We start from the raw sequence: 15170 nt of genomic DNA on the forward strand, positions 1-15170 counted from the left end.
TAAAAAGGCAGTTCATGCTTGAAAATAGAGCAGGGCGATATGGCCAAAAATATTTATCACGATATATATTTGAAAATTTGCGATAACGATATAACTGACGATATAATTGATGCGAGACAAAATACAACTCCACAACATTACTAGCGCAAAAAGACAACCTTCCATTTATTTTCACTTAAACAAGAAGCTGGTTTTTATGTACATTAAAGCTTTATAAAAATGTAACAGTGCAAATGCAAATTCCTTGCTGAAAGTTTAACCAAAAGGCATTTCCAGTAGAAATGGGCTGACATATCCTGAGCATAACCATGTATAATATCCACTGAAGTTAAAAAGAGGTGCTTTGCAACATTAAACTGCAGTGTGCAGTACGTATTTTTCGGACCATAAGGTGCACGGGATTATAAGGCACATTAAGCGAAACAAAGCAGTCAGATAAATCAAACTTTATTAAACTCATTCTTCTTGCTTCCTCCACTTCTGTACCATTGATTCATTAATGTTGAATTCTCTGGCAGCTGCTCTATTCCCATGTTGTTGCAGTATATTAATGACTAACCTCGTATTGTGGATGGATTATCTCAGTTGTTCTCCTGACTGAAGTTTGGTCCGTTTACAGCATCCTGCCATGCGATTGCATTTGTCTCTAACCATCAGGAACCTTCACGTTAACTTTTATAAGTGGAAAAGTGTTAGTGTTCGTCCTCCAGCTTCACTGTTTATGTTATGCTAACATAGCTGTGTCGCTAGCGATCACGTAGCACATCATTATATACCAGCTAGCCCAACTTCAGTAACCCTACAAACGTCACTGCTGTTTAGTTTCCTGTCTTCATTTATGTTGGAAGTGATAGCAGAGCTGTACGTTTGATTTTTTTCCAGAAATCTCTCAGTCAGAACATGCAATATCATGCTTAGGTAACTAGCGAAACTAGCGAGCTAACTTCCGCTAGCTTCCTGCTAACTTCTAACTCCGTTAAATGTAATAAATTTTGTTTTCATGGATGCCTGGAAGTTAAACTTCATAGTTACACCTGGTAAAGCAGCAATGCTGATCGTTTTATTAAAGATGAAAGAATTTAGACAGTTTTTAACTCTCAGTGATGCTGCAGTGTTCGTTTGACCTGAAGCATACGGAGTTTAGGACCCAGATTACTCCCAGATTTAAGAGCATCTTAGTCCGACAAATACGACAATAACGACGGCCGCTTGCATGTTCTGCAAAAAAATGTGCTTTGTCGTGTATCTGACGGACAAACACCAAACCAGTTCCACATCACTGAAGTTGCACCATTTTTACAAACCAATTCTGGTTCATCTGTTTCACTCAACAATCGGCCATGTGCGTATGAAAACAAAGGCACTGCGCATGCGCGTTTTACTCATATTCTATCGCGATATTTCATTTTCCTATCGTTGCCTAACATTATACCGGTATTACCGTGAACGGTATAATATGGCCCAGCCCTACTTGAAAACCCTCCAATATAGTTGAATTACAACATTTCTGCAAAGATGAATGGGCCAAAATTCCTCCACAGCGCTGTAAAAGACTCCTTGCCGCAAACATTATCGCAAACACTTGAGTGAAGTTGTTGCTACTAAGGGTGGCCCAGCCAGTTATTAGGTTTAGGGGGCAATCACTTTTTCACCGAGGGCGCGATTTTTCTCCCCTTAATAATAAACACTTTCATTTAGAAACTGTTTTTGTTTTCACTAGTGATATCTTTGTCTAATTTTTACATTTACTTGATAATCTAAAACATTTAAGTCTGAAAACATTAAAAATAAATAAATCAGGAAGTAGGCAAACACTTTTTCACATCACTCTATACCTAGTGTCCCACGCTGCTTCTGCATTTAGGCTTTTTTAAAGTAAAATGTATTACATCAGGAGTTGTTGCTTATCTGAGGTTGTATTTACCTGCCTTTAAAAACAAGTAAGGAACAGATGATATGTAATGTGCTGATATATAAAAACTGTAAAACCTGAGGGAGGTTGTAACTTCATAGTCATACTGATCTGTGTAAGGGCCGAAAAAGAAATTACTTTGTAATCATTTTAGAATGAACTGATCACTTCATCTATTACTGGTGAGAAAATATTGACCAGTACATCAGCATATACATCAATGCTCAATTCTATAGCCAACAGCCCAATATGCACTTTAAAAATATATAAAAATACTAATTAAGCATGAACTCTATAAAGGCATTTGATAAGTAAAAATGCTTTCAGCATAAAAAACAAAAGCAAACATCCTCATTAATGAAAAGACTTTAACAGAGATTACAACAAAGTATAAATTATATAAATAGTTGTGAAATGGATCTGTAGTAACAGCTCAACTGATTAACTATGCATTAGCTTTATCCATAATGCACAGGACATAATATCTGATTCAGTTTGATTGTAAGACGTCTTTCTATAGGTCTGATACATGAGCACAGAGTTTGATAGTGGCTGGACAAAAAATAAGTAAATGTCTGGGTGACTAAGCTAGAGGCAGGCTGTATGTCACACGGCCTTTTGTCTACTTTACAGTCTGAAAAGCTCATAGCTTCAAATGCCATCTGCCATAGCTGCGACCATTTCTGAGCCTCATTTCAACTATAATAGTGCTGTCAGGCTGGTGGAGCTCCATTAAAGATATTTTCCACCCGGGGAAGGAGATGGACACTTCTGTGTCATCCACACAAAAAAGAGATAAGGGAAATATCACCTATGCTGCCGATACGCTCCTTGAAGTCGAGCAGCTTGGCTTGCAATCAGTCCTCATCCAATCTAACATCTTCATCCATCTTTGCGTGCCCTGGTGAAACGTGGGCGTGAAAGGATGAAAACCCTAAGATGATGTGCACATAGAGACGGAGTCTGCAAAGTTTTTTTTTTTTTTTTTTTTTTTACTTATCTGCAGTGTCAAGCTGTGGCGGAGCAGCCACGCTGTCAGTTTCCTCAAAGTGACAAAACACTACACACCTGCGCTCCTGCACGCTAGTCAAAGCAGATCTTTAGAGGAACAACTTCAGTAACAGAAACACAGATCCAAAGTTAAAACAGAACATAAATCGGGATGGCTCCTGTCAAAATGTACAAAAGCCAGAATCCAGTGCTGCTGACGCCACGCTCAGGCCTGCAGGAACAGAAACGATTCATCAGCCTCACCGTGAGATAACAGGGTCAGTGTGAAAGCACTCGCACCACGGTTTCCTCAGAGAATTTGCATTTCTCTACCCTGTCCAAAATTTACACATGGGGAAAAAAAATATACACGATAATATATGAGACCAGGGGGCATCGAGAAAAATCAATAGCATCCACTCGAAACGTCCTCAGAGCTGCTGAGAGGAAACAGCTCAGCACAGCAGTGCACCAACAGTCAGGGTAAAGTACAATTAAATCTGATCTGGGAGAGTGTGTGGGCATATGAGAATGCCTGAAATGGAAGAAACAGATGCACAATGTTCAGAAATGAACAGAGTGAACAAACAAATGCTCTGACTATAAGAATAGCTGGAAAAAAAAAACTCGCTGCTTGCTCAATTATAAATCAAATCTACTTTTCAAATAAAGATCACAATAGCTGACCTTGGTGGGAAATTACTTAAATTCTTCCAACATCCCAGAGCAAAAAAAAAAACAGAAAAGAGAAAAAAAAAGCATAAAATGACTTCCAGTGCTCAAGGATATTACACCACAGTGATGGCTACAGGGAGCGTGATGTGCTGCTTCATCGGAAAAACCTTGAAACTAACCACTGAAGTAAAGGGAATACAGAGCGAGCGGAGAAACGGCGTCCTCTGTGCCTCCATCACAGTGCCTGACAAATGCTGCTTTCACACAGGAGATGCACACGGACAGCTATGAACACAGGCAGCTCGCTCCATACAAATGGGCTAAACTAATTGAGGCTGCGTTACAGTAAAAATATTCACCACCCTTCACGTTTTTATCAGTGGGGCTGGAGGAAGTGAGCTTGGTGTCACCTAGGAAGAGTTCACTATGGGGTGGAATTCAGGGACTGGGAATTACCATAATCACACTGGCGGTCTCTGCACAGCTCCAAGGTCACCCTGCTTCCTCAGTCTCAGCAGCAGCAGGGGGAGTATATCAGAAACGTAGGACCAGGCTCTTCATTCGCACCACTGTACACACACACACACACTGCAGCTCTGCCAAGGTTGACTATAAAGACAGAAATCTCACCTTGCAAACTACACACACTGCAACAATGCATTGTCACAGTAACACAACTTCTCAGAGAGGCAAATCAGTGATGCTGTTAAATATCTCTACACCAGTGAGTCAGAGCCAGAGCCAGAGTCAGACAACGAGTCACATCCCTCCGGCAATAAGGGTGATTAATTCGGCCCTTTGCTCTGTAATGCTTCCTCTCTCCTGTCCCGGCCCATCTTGTCTTTTTATCTGCTCCCCCTGCTCATTAAACGTGCTCGGCTGCAGATGCTGCTGATGCAGTGTGACGTTGGCGTGGCAGCTATTTACTATTTTAACCCTGAATCCCACAGTCGGTTTGTCTGTACTGAAGTCCATCGACTGAGTGAATCCATCTTTTACATACATTTGAGTGCTGCATTCGATGTGTAACCCTGCATGTCAAACCCCAAAGGAAGTAGGATCCATAATCTGTTTAAAATAACATTTCATGTCATTGCTTCTTGGACATCTGCGCTGGAATATACAAACAGTGAGTTTCATTTGCAGTTTAACTAAAAGTCATCTGAAAAAAGATAAACTAAACACTCAGGAAACGCTAGCAAATAAGCTTAAATTACACTTACACTCTCCAATCATATTATTTTTAAATAGTAAAGTAAAATACAGTCAAATTGCTTGTGGCGTAGTACCGCATATTTATCAGAGATGAAGAACGAGCTGAAACAAATACACTGGAAATGTTGACGTAATAAAGCTCTAGTTTTGACTGTAAGAATATTTTCAATGACAAAATTAAATATCCTTATTTAATTTTAACCCCGAAATACAATATTAGGCCTTGGGAGGCATCCATAACTCTTAGCTTGTGTGCCTGAGCTAAACATCAAACATCAGCAAAGTAGATGATAGACAAAGCCACTCTTGGCCATGCACCAAGGCCCTGTATTCACTGGCAGCAGATATAATCAATTTACCCTGCCTTAATATGTGCAGCATGCTTTCATAAAGCATCAATCAGATTGTGAATGTGAACACAGTACTATAACAGGTGGGGAAAAAAAGTCAGAAGACCTTCAGTCATTTGGAGACGGAACGGGCTTTTATTACCTTGAGCGAACGCAGAAACAATCATTAGACTAAATTAGGGCCGACAATAGAGCGCGTCTCATGGCTGCGGAAGAAATCTGACACTCCTGCAGTCCTGCCCAATTTCAGAGCTACATTAATCAACTGCTGAAGGATTAAACATTACATGTAACCTGGTGTGATGCCTTTTAAGTAATGACAACATTAACTAGCTTGCAACAATGAGGGTATACTAACATGCAGCCATTTATCACATTTCCATTACCATTTCCCATCAGGCCACACGTCTCTCAATAAGTGGGGTGAGCATGGACCTTTTTCTCATGGTCTGGCCAGCAAATTCAAAGGTTCCTGTTCTCTCTCATATACTGCTGATAAATATGGAGCTACTATTTTGCAAACACTCAAGCATTTTACATTCAAATATTTACTTAAACTTTCTAAAATCATATCCCTCCGAATTCAAGTGCATAATGCCAACTAGGGTGGCTGTAACTTTGATAAAGGAGCTTTTGAGTCAGTGAAGCTCACTTATGGTCAACGGCAGCGATACCGAGGTGAGTTATGCTGAACCGTTCTGTAAGTGCTGCTGTTAGACTCTGTTAGATGCTTTTAGGCGACGTTAATCAAATGGTCTTTAAAGTGGAGCTAACATTGGGGGGTGGGGGTAATGTCTAATCTGCTGACAATAACTACCTGTTACATAATTGGGTATGAGCATGTGCAGGAAAGAGAGCAGTGGTGGGGAAGGACAAAAACATAATCAGAAAGACATGACAAAAATATAGATGTACAAATGTTAAATGGTCATATTCAGTTTGAATGATCTTTAAATGAAAAGTAGCTTATAAAGACAGACCACATGGTCAATCTCAAGAGGCAATTATGGAATTGCAATGTCCATCTCGACCAGTGTACTCACGGGGCGACATGGCGCCCACTCCTATGTATTTTTAACGGGTTAATTCTAAGTTTATGAGAAGACATCACTGTATATATATGAGTGCAACATTTTTTTTCCTATTACATAACCTAAAGAAATTACTTACTGGTACCTTTAAGTCAAAAGATGACCAATATGTCTAAACATTCAACAGAAATGTACTGTGAAAATAACGATCTCTCATTGTCTTTACCATCTAATTGAACAGGTTTAGGTGTGGGACTTTTAGTTGGCCAAAATATAATAAAAAAGTAGTGTTTAGTGTCTAAAGTAGTGTGAAGACGTCTTCTTGGGATTTGCAAAGTAAAGTGTGACCAAAACAGCAGATCTGTCTGGTAGCTCAGGAGCAACCCTCCAAAGTCCAGTCGGTGCTCTGCATGAGATAATAATGAGGGGGGAGAGTCGAGCACCCGTTTGTCAGACCTCGTTTGGAAAGACAAATTGCATCAGTTTTGTGTATGATGGATGTGTGCGTCTTCTGATTTTGTCGTAGTAAATAATGGCGTGCGGCCTGTCACCTTTACCGTTTAATTCATTTGTTTATAAATTGTGTTATAAAGATTCGGTGAGTCAGGAGTCGGCTGTCAGACCGGGCAAATTCTACTCTAAGCAGATTATATATGTATCATCTTCTCCCCCAGTGGAAGCAACTTAGCAGCAACCTCCTATCTGAAGCTTTTTGAATTATATTACATTCAATAAAACCAAAAATTACTTGCCGTCTCATGGATGTAGCCTCACTGGACTGCTGCCTCCAATCAGATGGTATAATGCTAACTATCAATATGTTGATTCTAACAATTACTTTGGTAGTAGGATTACAGCAGGTCCTCGTGATGCTAGCTCAGATGTGTCAGACTCACTTATCATACAACAAGGCTTCTGTAGAACTTCAGAAAATGCTTGATCCCAGATTTCTTGGGGTCCGTTATGCAATAAGGTAAATGGTCTGCTCCTACGCAGTGCTGTTCCAACTTGGCAGTACCCATAGGCGTATTTCAGCACACCAGTGGTGATGCCATACAAGGCGCTCACCTCCTGCTTTGGGATCAGTATCTTTACAAAGGGGTCTCTGGCAATGGGGGGACCAGATCGAACTGCCAACCCTGATATTAATCCACAACACCTGAGCCTCAGCTGCCTGTGTGTGTTATTCATGTGTGCACAGAGCAGCACATCACTGAAGTCTTTGTGTATAAAATTGCACCTTCTGCAAGTCACTTTAAGTATCGTTGTATTGCCTTTGTTTTATTTCCAGATCACTTTTCTTACAGTTTTATTGTGTTTATACAGTATTCGTTATCAAAGCCCATCTGAGAATAAACATAGCAAACCAATTATACGTGGTATTTTTTTCTGCTCAATACTTCAGCGCACATGAAAATAAAACTGGAACAAAGCTGAGTGAAACATCTTTCTTAAAAAACAAGCAAAATGTATTTCTTGCAACAGCAAACAGAAAAGAGAATGCATTTTACAGGATGTGCACTAACGCCTTGGCTTTCTCTGAATAAGTGGTTTAATCTTGTTCCTCTCATAACCTTTTCTTTACAACATAATGTGAAGTTTCGAGTCTGTATTGCTATTACAACAAATTCACTTTACTTTCCAAAGTAAATCTTGTACCCCAGCTATTTGCAGAATAAACTGCAGCAAAAGGCAAGGAGGTAAAAAAAACAGCACAGAATGTCAACACTACAACCTCATCATCACACTGATATGTAGGTTGAGCGGGACATACCTCCAGCAGCCCGTCTCGCTCGTATGAGAGGCTGCTGGAAGATTTGGACCGTCTCGAACGGTAGGTGTTACAGGCGGCAGACACCCTGAGGCTCACACCGCGCTACGAGGAAAAACATGGTGTTCTGGCACCTGTTGATGTCCTGATCACCACAAGTGAGCTATCAGCCCAAGGGAAGGAGAAGCAAAAGAGAGAGTGGAGAAAAAAAAGAAAGTAGATGGAAAAAAAAGGACTCCCTGGTGCTTCTCTTTAATGTGGAGACAGACTGAAAAGTTGGAACACGGCATGAGATTCTACATTCATCTCGCCAACATAGTCTGAAATTCTGACTGACATTATTCAAATTTCTCCACATGAAACCCAAGTGGAGCTCTTCATCCAGTCTTTGTGCAGCAGAACCATAAAGAATTACTGAGAGGATGCAAAATGAGCAAGGACAGGTACCGGGGTCTGAACAGCACTGTGGAAACATCATTAGAGAATCGATACTTTTGTAAGCATCTAACGACAATGCCTAATTTTTTACTGTAATTTAGTACCAACACAACATAGTCGCGAACGGGCCCACATCAAAGATTTATATACTGTCTGCATATACGCATCAGCAGCCCAAACCAAAATCTTTGTGACCTCATTTTTAAGATAACTGGAGAGAAGAAGCATCGGTATTTTTTCCTAACATTTAAAGGCATCCAAGAAAAAATCCCAACAGGAAGCAGACATTTCTTTTTGGCTTTGAGAGCGAGCCCTGCAGTGCAGAAATTCATGTAGTGTATTAAGGCGAACATGAAGGCACAATACCTGCAGCACTTTGCTCCATAAATGCATCCATTCAGTGTAACTATAAACTCAAATTTCTGCTGCCTTACAAAAAACAACAAGCAACATGATTGAACTCATAAGCTAGAATACGACTGCATGAATATAAACATGAGATAGCCATGGGCAAGAAATATGCAAAGGAAGAAAGAAAAAATCAAGAGCTTCACAGCGCAATCTAGCACAGGGTAACTTCTAACAAGTTCAGGTAATAAAGAACTGTGGGAGGGAGCCAGCATTTAAACTAAAGTTTGCACACATCAAGGCCCATGCATATTTTGCATATCTGTGAAATGAACATGAACATGTGTGTGGCTCCTCACCACGTTTAGTTAAAAAAAATATCTGAGTTATGATATGACCTGCTGAGTGGTACAAACCAGATCCAAGACGTTCGTGCTCTAGTTTTACTGAGCAAAGTTCTGCTTTATTGCTGTGTTACCTCTGTTACTTAGAACTAAGTAGCAGCTATTTGTGGATGGACCCAACTTTTATGGAATTGGGGTTGTGCAGCTCCCAATTTCTAACTTTGCTTTTACTCTTTAGTCCAAAACGCTGATCCCAAATTAACCCATTAGCTAAATGATTAATGTCAAATCCTCTCCTTATAGAAACAGTCAAAATGATTTGACAGTTCACCCACAGACACACCCTCACACACAAAACTGGCCGGGTAGCTGACATAGTGTGACATCTCGCTCTGTCACCTGAGCAGCACTGATGATGATCATGATTACATGTCTTTGGGTAAATGCAATAAAATTTAAGATAAATGTGTGTAAGATTTACTGGCATCTACAGATGACCTCACCTTCTCCCGTCCTTACAAACAGGTAGGTGAATCAGTGGTATAGAGCAATGTTAGGCTAGTCTGTTTTGGACATAGCGAACTCTTCTTCATGGTGGAAAAGGAGCCACTCCTTCTGCAGATATAAAGATACAAACATATTTATAGATTCCTGATCGTAAACTGTTGACCTTTAGAGTTAATTCAACAGAGGCACATCTCTGATTTCAATATGTTTTACACAAATTCAAAGCATTTCTGATTCCGTGCTCTGGAGGTACGGATGTCACCTCGCCTGCTGCTTTACCCTCCCTTTGGATTCAGGCTGCAGCTTAAATCTCCAAACAGCATTTCAAACTGCACTTAGGCTAATTCTCCAGAGAGAGACCCTGCATTACTCTCCCATATTTCCTCCTCTAAGTCCCACGCTTGCTTGCTCTCTCTCTCTGTCATCATTGCTAAAATAAATCAAAGCTACAATAATTCATGAGTGTTAAGAGTGTGCGTGCATGCAAGCGCGTGGAGGAATGGGGTTGTTTTTTTTTGGACTTTTTTCTGCAGAGTACCGGGATTTTTTTGAGAAGCTTTAACTCCATCTTACTGTGTGCAGAGAGCTGCCAGGAAAGGCAAGAAATGGAGCGTTTTAATTTGTAGTCACGCAGAAAGAGGAGCCTAAGAAAAAAAAACAGGTTACTGAAAATAATAGATGATTAGCTCAGTATGAATTAGACTTCTCCTCTCAACAGTAATTAAATAATTGTTAGCAAGTCTTATGAAACCCAATGATAAAAACTGTTGAAGTGAAGCTGAGTGAAACAGGAATTTAATGCAGCAGTGTTGATATGAGGTCTCGCAAATGCAATGCTGTTAATGCAAATGCTTTACTCAGAAAGTGAATCCACTTTTCACAATCAGTGTGGATTTAAAATTTCCAATCTCCGAACCGGCTCGATGAAAGTTAATGAGGTTCCCCGTCAACAAAGACTTGAGCGCTGCAGCTCGACCTCTGGGCGATGTGAGTCACTCTGCTGCGTTCACTTTGGCATATTTTGTATTTACATTCTGCACTTTTTTTTCTTCCCCAGAAGGGCCAGGCCGGGTCAAATTTATCAGAAGTATCAAATCGGGCAGCCGCACATGTCAGCTCGAGGACAAGAAGCTAAAAAAATTCAGTCTGACTCGCTGGGAGTAGATGGGAGCGGATAGTTGTGGGTATTTTATACAGCAAACATGAAGAGAAATATAACATATTTAACTTGATAAATGATAAACCACCAACGAAACCACACAAAAAACCAAAAAACCCAAAGCTTTTCTGAGGCGTCGACTGTACAAACAGTAATAAAAGAATAAACAAAGTAGGTCAGTACGATGTGCTGCAGACCGGCAGAAACACATGAATAAAGAGCAGAGCGGAGAAGAAACAGCCTTCTTCTGTTTATGTTATTGTTTTAAGGGAAGCACGGTCCTTATCGCTCTCCAAATCATCTCCACTCGTCTCGCCATTTGCTTAGAAATCCTAAACCACACACACTCACACATACTCACACACACACAGAGTGTATAAACCAGCCTAAACACACAATTTGATGTGTCTCTAAACATAAGAAGGCATTTATGACCATTTGGAGATAAACATTAAACATGAAAAATTAGATTTGCCATTTCATCATTAATTTAAAAAAAGTCATTATGTCACCACATTTAGCAGTAGTCTTGTTATTTTTTTTTGTTTTGTTTTATTTTTAATGCTTGCAATTGTTAAGCAAAAATGTTTTTCTGTGGATGTCAAAAATGTACGTAACAAAAATATAATCAAAGTTTATTTTTATGTGGTGATTTTCAAGAACAAAAGTCACAAAATGCTTTACAATATAGAATAAGATACAACAATTGAAATGTTATAAAGGGATAAAACCAAATAAAGGCAAACCTGCACAGGTGGGTCTTAAATCCACAGATCTAAGGTGCAGTGGAAGTGAGTTTAACTTGGATTTAGGTACAGACAACAAGTGTTGATCAGCTCAAAGATTCAGATGTTTCGCGTGATTGTAGTAGCTCACTCATAAATGGAGGCATATTGACGACGAAGGGCTCTGCAAGTGATTGTACCGTGAACTTTATATGAAGCCAGTGAAAGAAAGACAGAATCTGTGTTACATGGGACGTTTTAGAGGACCCGGTGACCTTCGAACCACATTCTGGACCATTAGTAAGTGATCCAGGGAAGATTTGCTGAGGCAGAGGAATAATGAATTACAATAATCAAGGTATGTTTAATCATCGGGATGTGAGCAAGTGATAAACCTCCTAAACATTAAGAATAAATGATATAAATCATGAGAACTGAGTGAAAGGCAAGAACGTAGACCTTCGAGAGTGAATAGTTCATCCAATATGGCTTCTCAAGCAATTTGTGTATGACACCATGTAAGAAACCTGAATAATGCTCCTTGCTTTACTTACAATAAAACACTTAATGAAAAACTCACCGGCCAGCACTCCTGCCATGTAAAGCAGACTTATTCGTAGGATGCCATGGACCATCTCTAAGGGAACGCCGATCATCAGCTGTAATAAAGCGTTGAAGCCCAGCTGCTCCAAACTGAGGACAGAGCACACAATGAAAGTAAGATTATAACTGCCAGCATTGGCCTTCGTGTGCCATCAGCAGCAGCTAACCTGAATTTTCTCTAAACCAGTACCGCAGGAGTCAAGAGCTTACCCGACGTGCATGAACATGTAGCTGAAGAAACGCCACACTTGTGCACGGTGGCCGGGGTGGTAGACCAGGGGGCTCTTCATGAAGTCAGGCTGATAGGTCTGCAGGACCCACTTGTTTAGCATGATGCCGTAGCACATGAAGACAATAATCTGCAACAAAGACACAAAGATGACACCAAACTGTCAATCTGTGCCGAGTACACGCACTCTCTGCAGAGTGCTTGTACAGAAGGTGAAAAGTGCCCCGCAAAACAAAACCCATTGTGCTTTATGAACGCCGCATGAGGTTCTCTTCTTCTTTGTATTCTTCAGCTGATGCTCATTAGAGTCTTGCAGACAATTACTGCCCACAGAAGAAAAAAAATGGCACATCTGGTTCAATTCCATTAATTTCTTTTCATAAAATAATGACTCATTGTTTCTGTGAATTAAAATGAATGCAAACTGTTATTATCACATTCTCATTGTCATTACAGACCATTCAGTGCCATTTGGAGGCATTATAAGAGCACTTAGCTTTCTTTCCCAAAGAATTAAGATGATTTCAGGGAAAATGATGAAGTTTTGTTAAGAAGCTGTAGGTTATTTCCGCTGCTTAATCTGCAACCATTCAGCTGTAGTCTCAGAGGGCGTTTGTGCTGGTGCTTTTCTTTTTTCAAAATTAACATAATAGGTCAATTAAAGCCACTGTGGTGGTGGCCAGGGTGCTTACTGACCTGGTTTCCAAGTTCCAAGACCAGCGTTTGAAAGAAAAAAAAGAAAAAAAATCCTACACGCAGGCTGGCTCAAGGACTCTGCTTGGAGGAATGACATTAAATGCACCCACTAAGCCTCCGACTCCCAAATGGGTTACCAGCTCATATCAAGCTCACAGTAAAAGTGTGTGATCAAAGGCAGAAAATCTTTTCAGGCCGTCTAAGGCGAACAACTGAGCTAACAGAACAGTGTGAAGTCATATTTAGGGGATTGGATGCTGACTTTGTGGATCTTAAATAAAATGCTGGGGGCCAAAAGCTCCAGGAATGCCCAGATCACTGTGGATGAATCAGGAGAATAACCTCCATCACTTTATAACACTCTGAAACCAGCTGATAATGTTTCCCACTAACCTGGACGATGGTGACGATGGCGATGAAGACGGGCGGGGGACACAGGCGGTTTTGGTGGAAATACCAGCGCCGGTCAGTTTCGCAGGGCAGGATCTCGTAGGCCACATAACGGACGAAACGTTTATAAAGACCCAACCCCGTCTCGTCCAGAAGGATCTCCCGTTGCAGTGTGCGGCGGCCATTGGCGATGGCTCGTCGGAAACTGCTGGAGCGTTTGCTGCTCATCTGAGGAAAAGAATAAAAAGAAAACAAAAAAGATGCATAAACTCAGTGTGTGCAACATCTTGTTGGTAAATGTTTGAATGTTAATTTAGGCTAATGGCATCTAAAAACATCTGTTTGCTGTTTATTGTGAAGTTTTAATGATCACGTGAAGGTTTTTCTTCAGTTTATTTTGTTTGATTTCAGGGGGAAAACACCAGATAAGAAGCTCAATAACATTCTCTCGCCTGTATGCGAAATACAAAGACTGTACATAAATGATGGACATAGCCACAGCTGATTAGTAAAGTGCTGTTGAACTGAATGTGCCTGTTGCTGTCCTCCAGCTGTCTTGAAACCAGAGTGGACTGCATGCTCATAGCAAACTCTGCTTTATCCCACATTGTGACTCAAAATTGTGCTGCAACTTTCAATAAGCATTATGTTGTATTGAATAAGACTTTAAACTCATATAGTATTTACATAGGGGACAGATCCAATTCAGCAGGTTTTCATTATACTTCTATAGACCGATTTCTTTGTGCAAGTGGAAAATTCAACCAACTGCTGGCAGTTCGACAGAATAAGAGAACATGCTTCACTTTTCAGGCTACATCCATCTTTCATATACAGTCTATGGTTAAATATAAAAGATATCCACAGGAAAATGGAGGAAAGACTAAGCCTGGGTTTGTTCAAAGAGAGCAAGTTTGTGTACCAGCACCTTTAGAGCTTACTATACAACACTCCACATCTCATGCAACTTCCTGAAATCTTGACATAAACATGTGGTTGTCAGGCAGCCAGTGTCTTTTCTCCACCAAGTAGTATTGGTAAAGTTTAAACACAGGACAGCAGAAAAGGCCAAGTTGTCTTTTTTAAAGCTAAGTTTTAGTACGGTTCCAACAAGATGATTCATAACATGTTGGGAGTTTGTTATTTTTGGATGTAGCTAGGCTGTTTTTTTCAGTCATTATGCTAAGTAAGCTAAATGAGCTGCAAGACTGGCATGAGAGCGGTATCAGCCTTTCAACAAGAGAACACAAAAGCTTATTATCCAAAATTCCGCCTAATTATTGTATTCAGAAAGGATGAAAGACTTTAAGGAATCAGCACCTTACATCCTTTATTCATTTGCTGCTTTTGATTTATTTATTTTTTTAGCTATATGATGATATCATGGTTTTGTTTTTTTTTGAGGGATTTTTTTGCAAACAAGAGAACCTTAGAAGCATTACTGTCAACAGCTGGAAAACACCTTGCCAGAATAAACAGATCTCATCTCGCCTGCTGGTCTCATTTCAGCAATTAAATCCATAACTTTCCTCACACTAAGTGGATCAAACAAAAACAAAGGAGGGTTTGTTCTCACATAATCTGAGAGAAACTCATCAGTGTGACTAATCACCCTGGATCAGAACAAACTAACAGTCATAAACTTCTGCTTTCACAAAGGCAAGACTAGGGACACTGTAGTTTTCTTAACTTCTTGCCTGTTATTACATTATTCTTCATTTATGGATGATTTTTATATGTTTAGTTAATGTTTTTGCAAACTTAGACTAAGTGGAATGGCTTACGCA

At 40.1% G+C, this 15170-nt stretch overlaps 1 protein-coding gene across 3 annotated transcripts in view; it reads right to left on the reverse strand.

Annotated features, from left to right (window-relative positions):
• The window catches only part of rhbdl1 (rhomboid, veinlet-like 1 (Drosophila)), a 47481-nt gene that overhangs the window by 17328 nt on the left and 14983 nt on the right, over window positions 1-15170 (reverse strand). For all 3 annotated transcript variants that reach the window (XM_005939492.3, XM_005939493.3, XM_005939494.3), the window contains exons 3-5: window positions 13387-13611; window positions 12279-12427; window positions 12046-12158 (exon numbers count right to left, since the gene is read on the reverse strand). In XM_005939492.3, coding sequence (XP_005939554.1) covers window positions 12046-12158; window positions 12279-12427; window positions 13387-13611 — 487 coding nt within the window. The remainder of the gene's footprint in view (window positions 1-12045; window positions 12159-12278; window positions 12428-13386; window positions 13612-15170) is intronic.

Source organism: Haplochromis burtoni, unplaced genomic scaffold (assembly GCF_018398535.1).
Source record: "Haplochromis burtoni strain Fernald_Lab_line unplaced genomic scaffold, NCSU_Asbu1 Contig_268, whole genome shotgun sequence".
Taxonomy (NCBI): Eukaryota; Metazoa; Chordata; class Actinopteri; order Cichliformes; family Cichlidae; genus Haplochromis; species Haplochromis burtoni.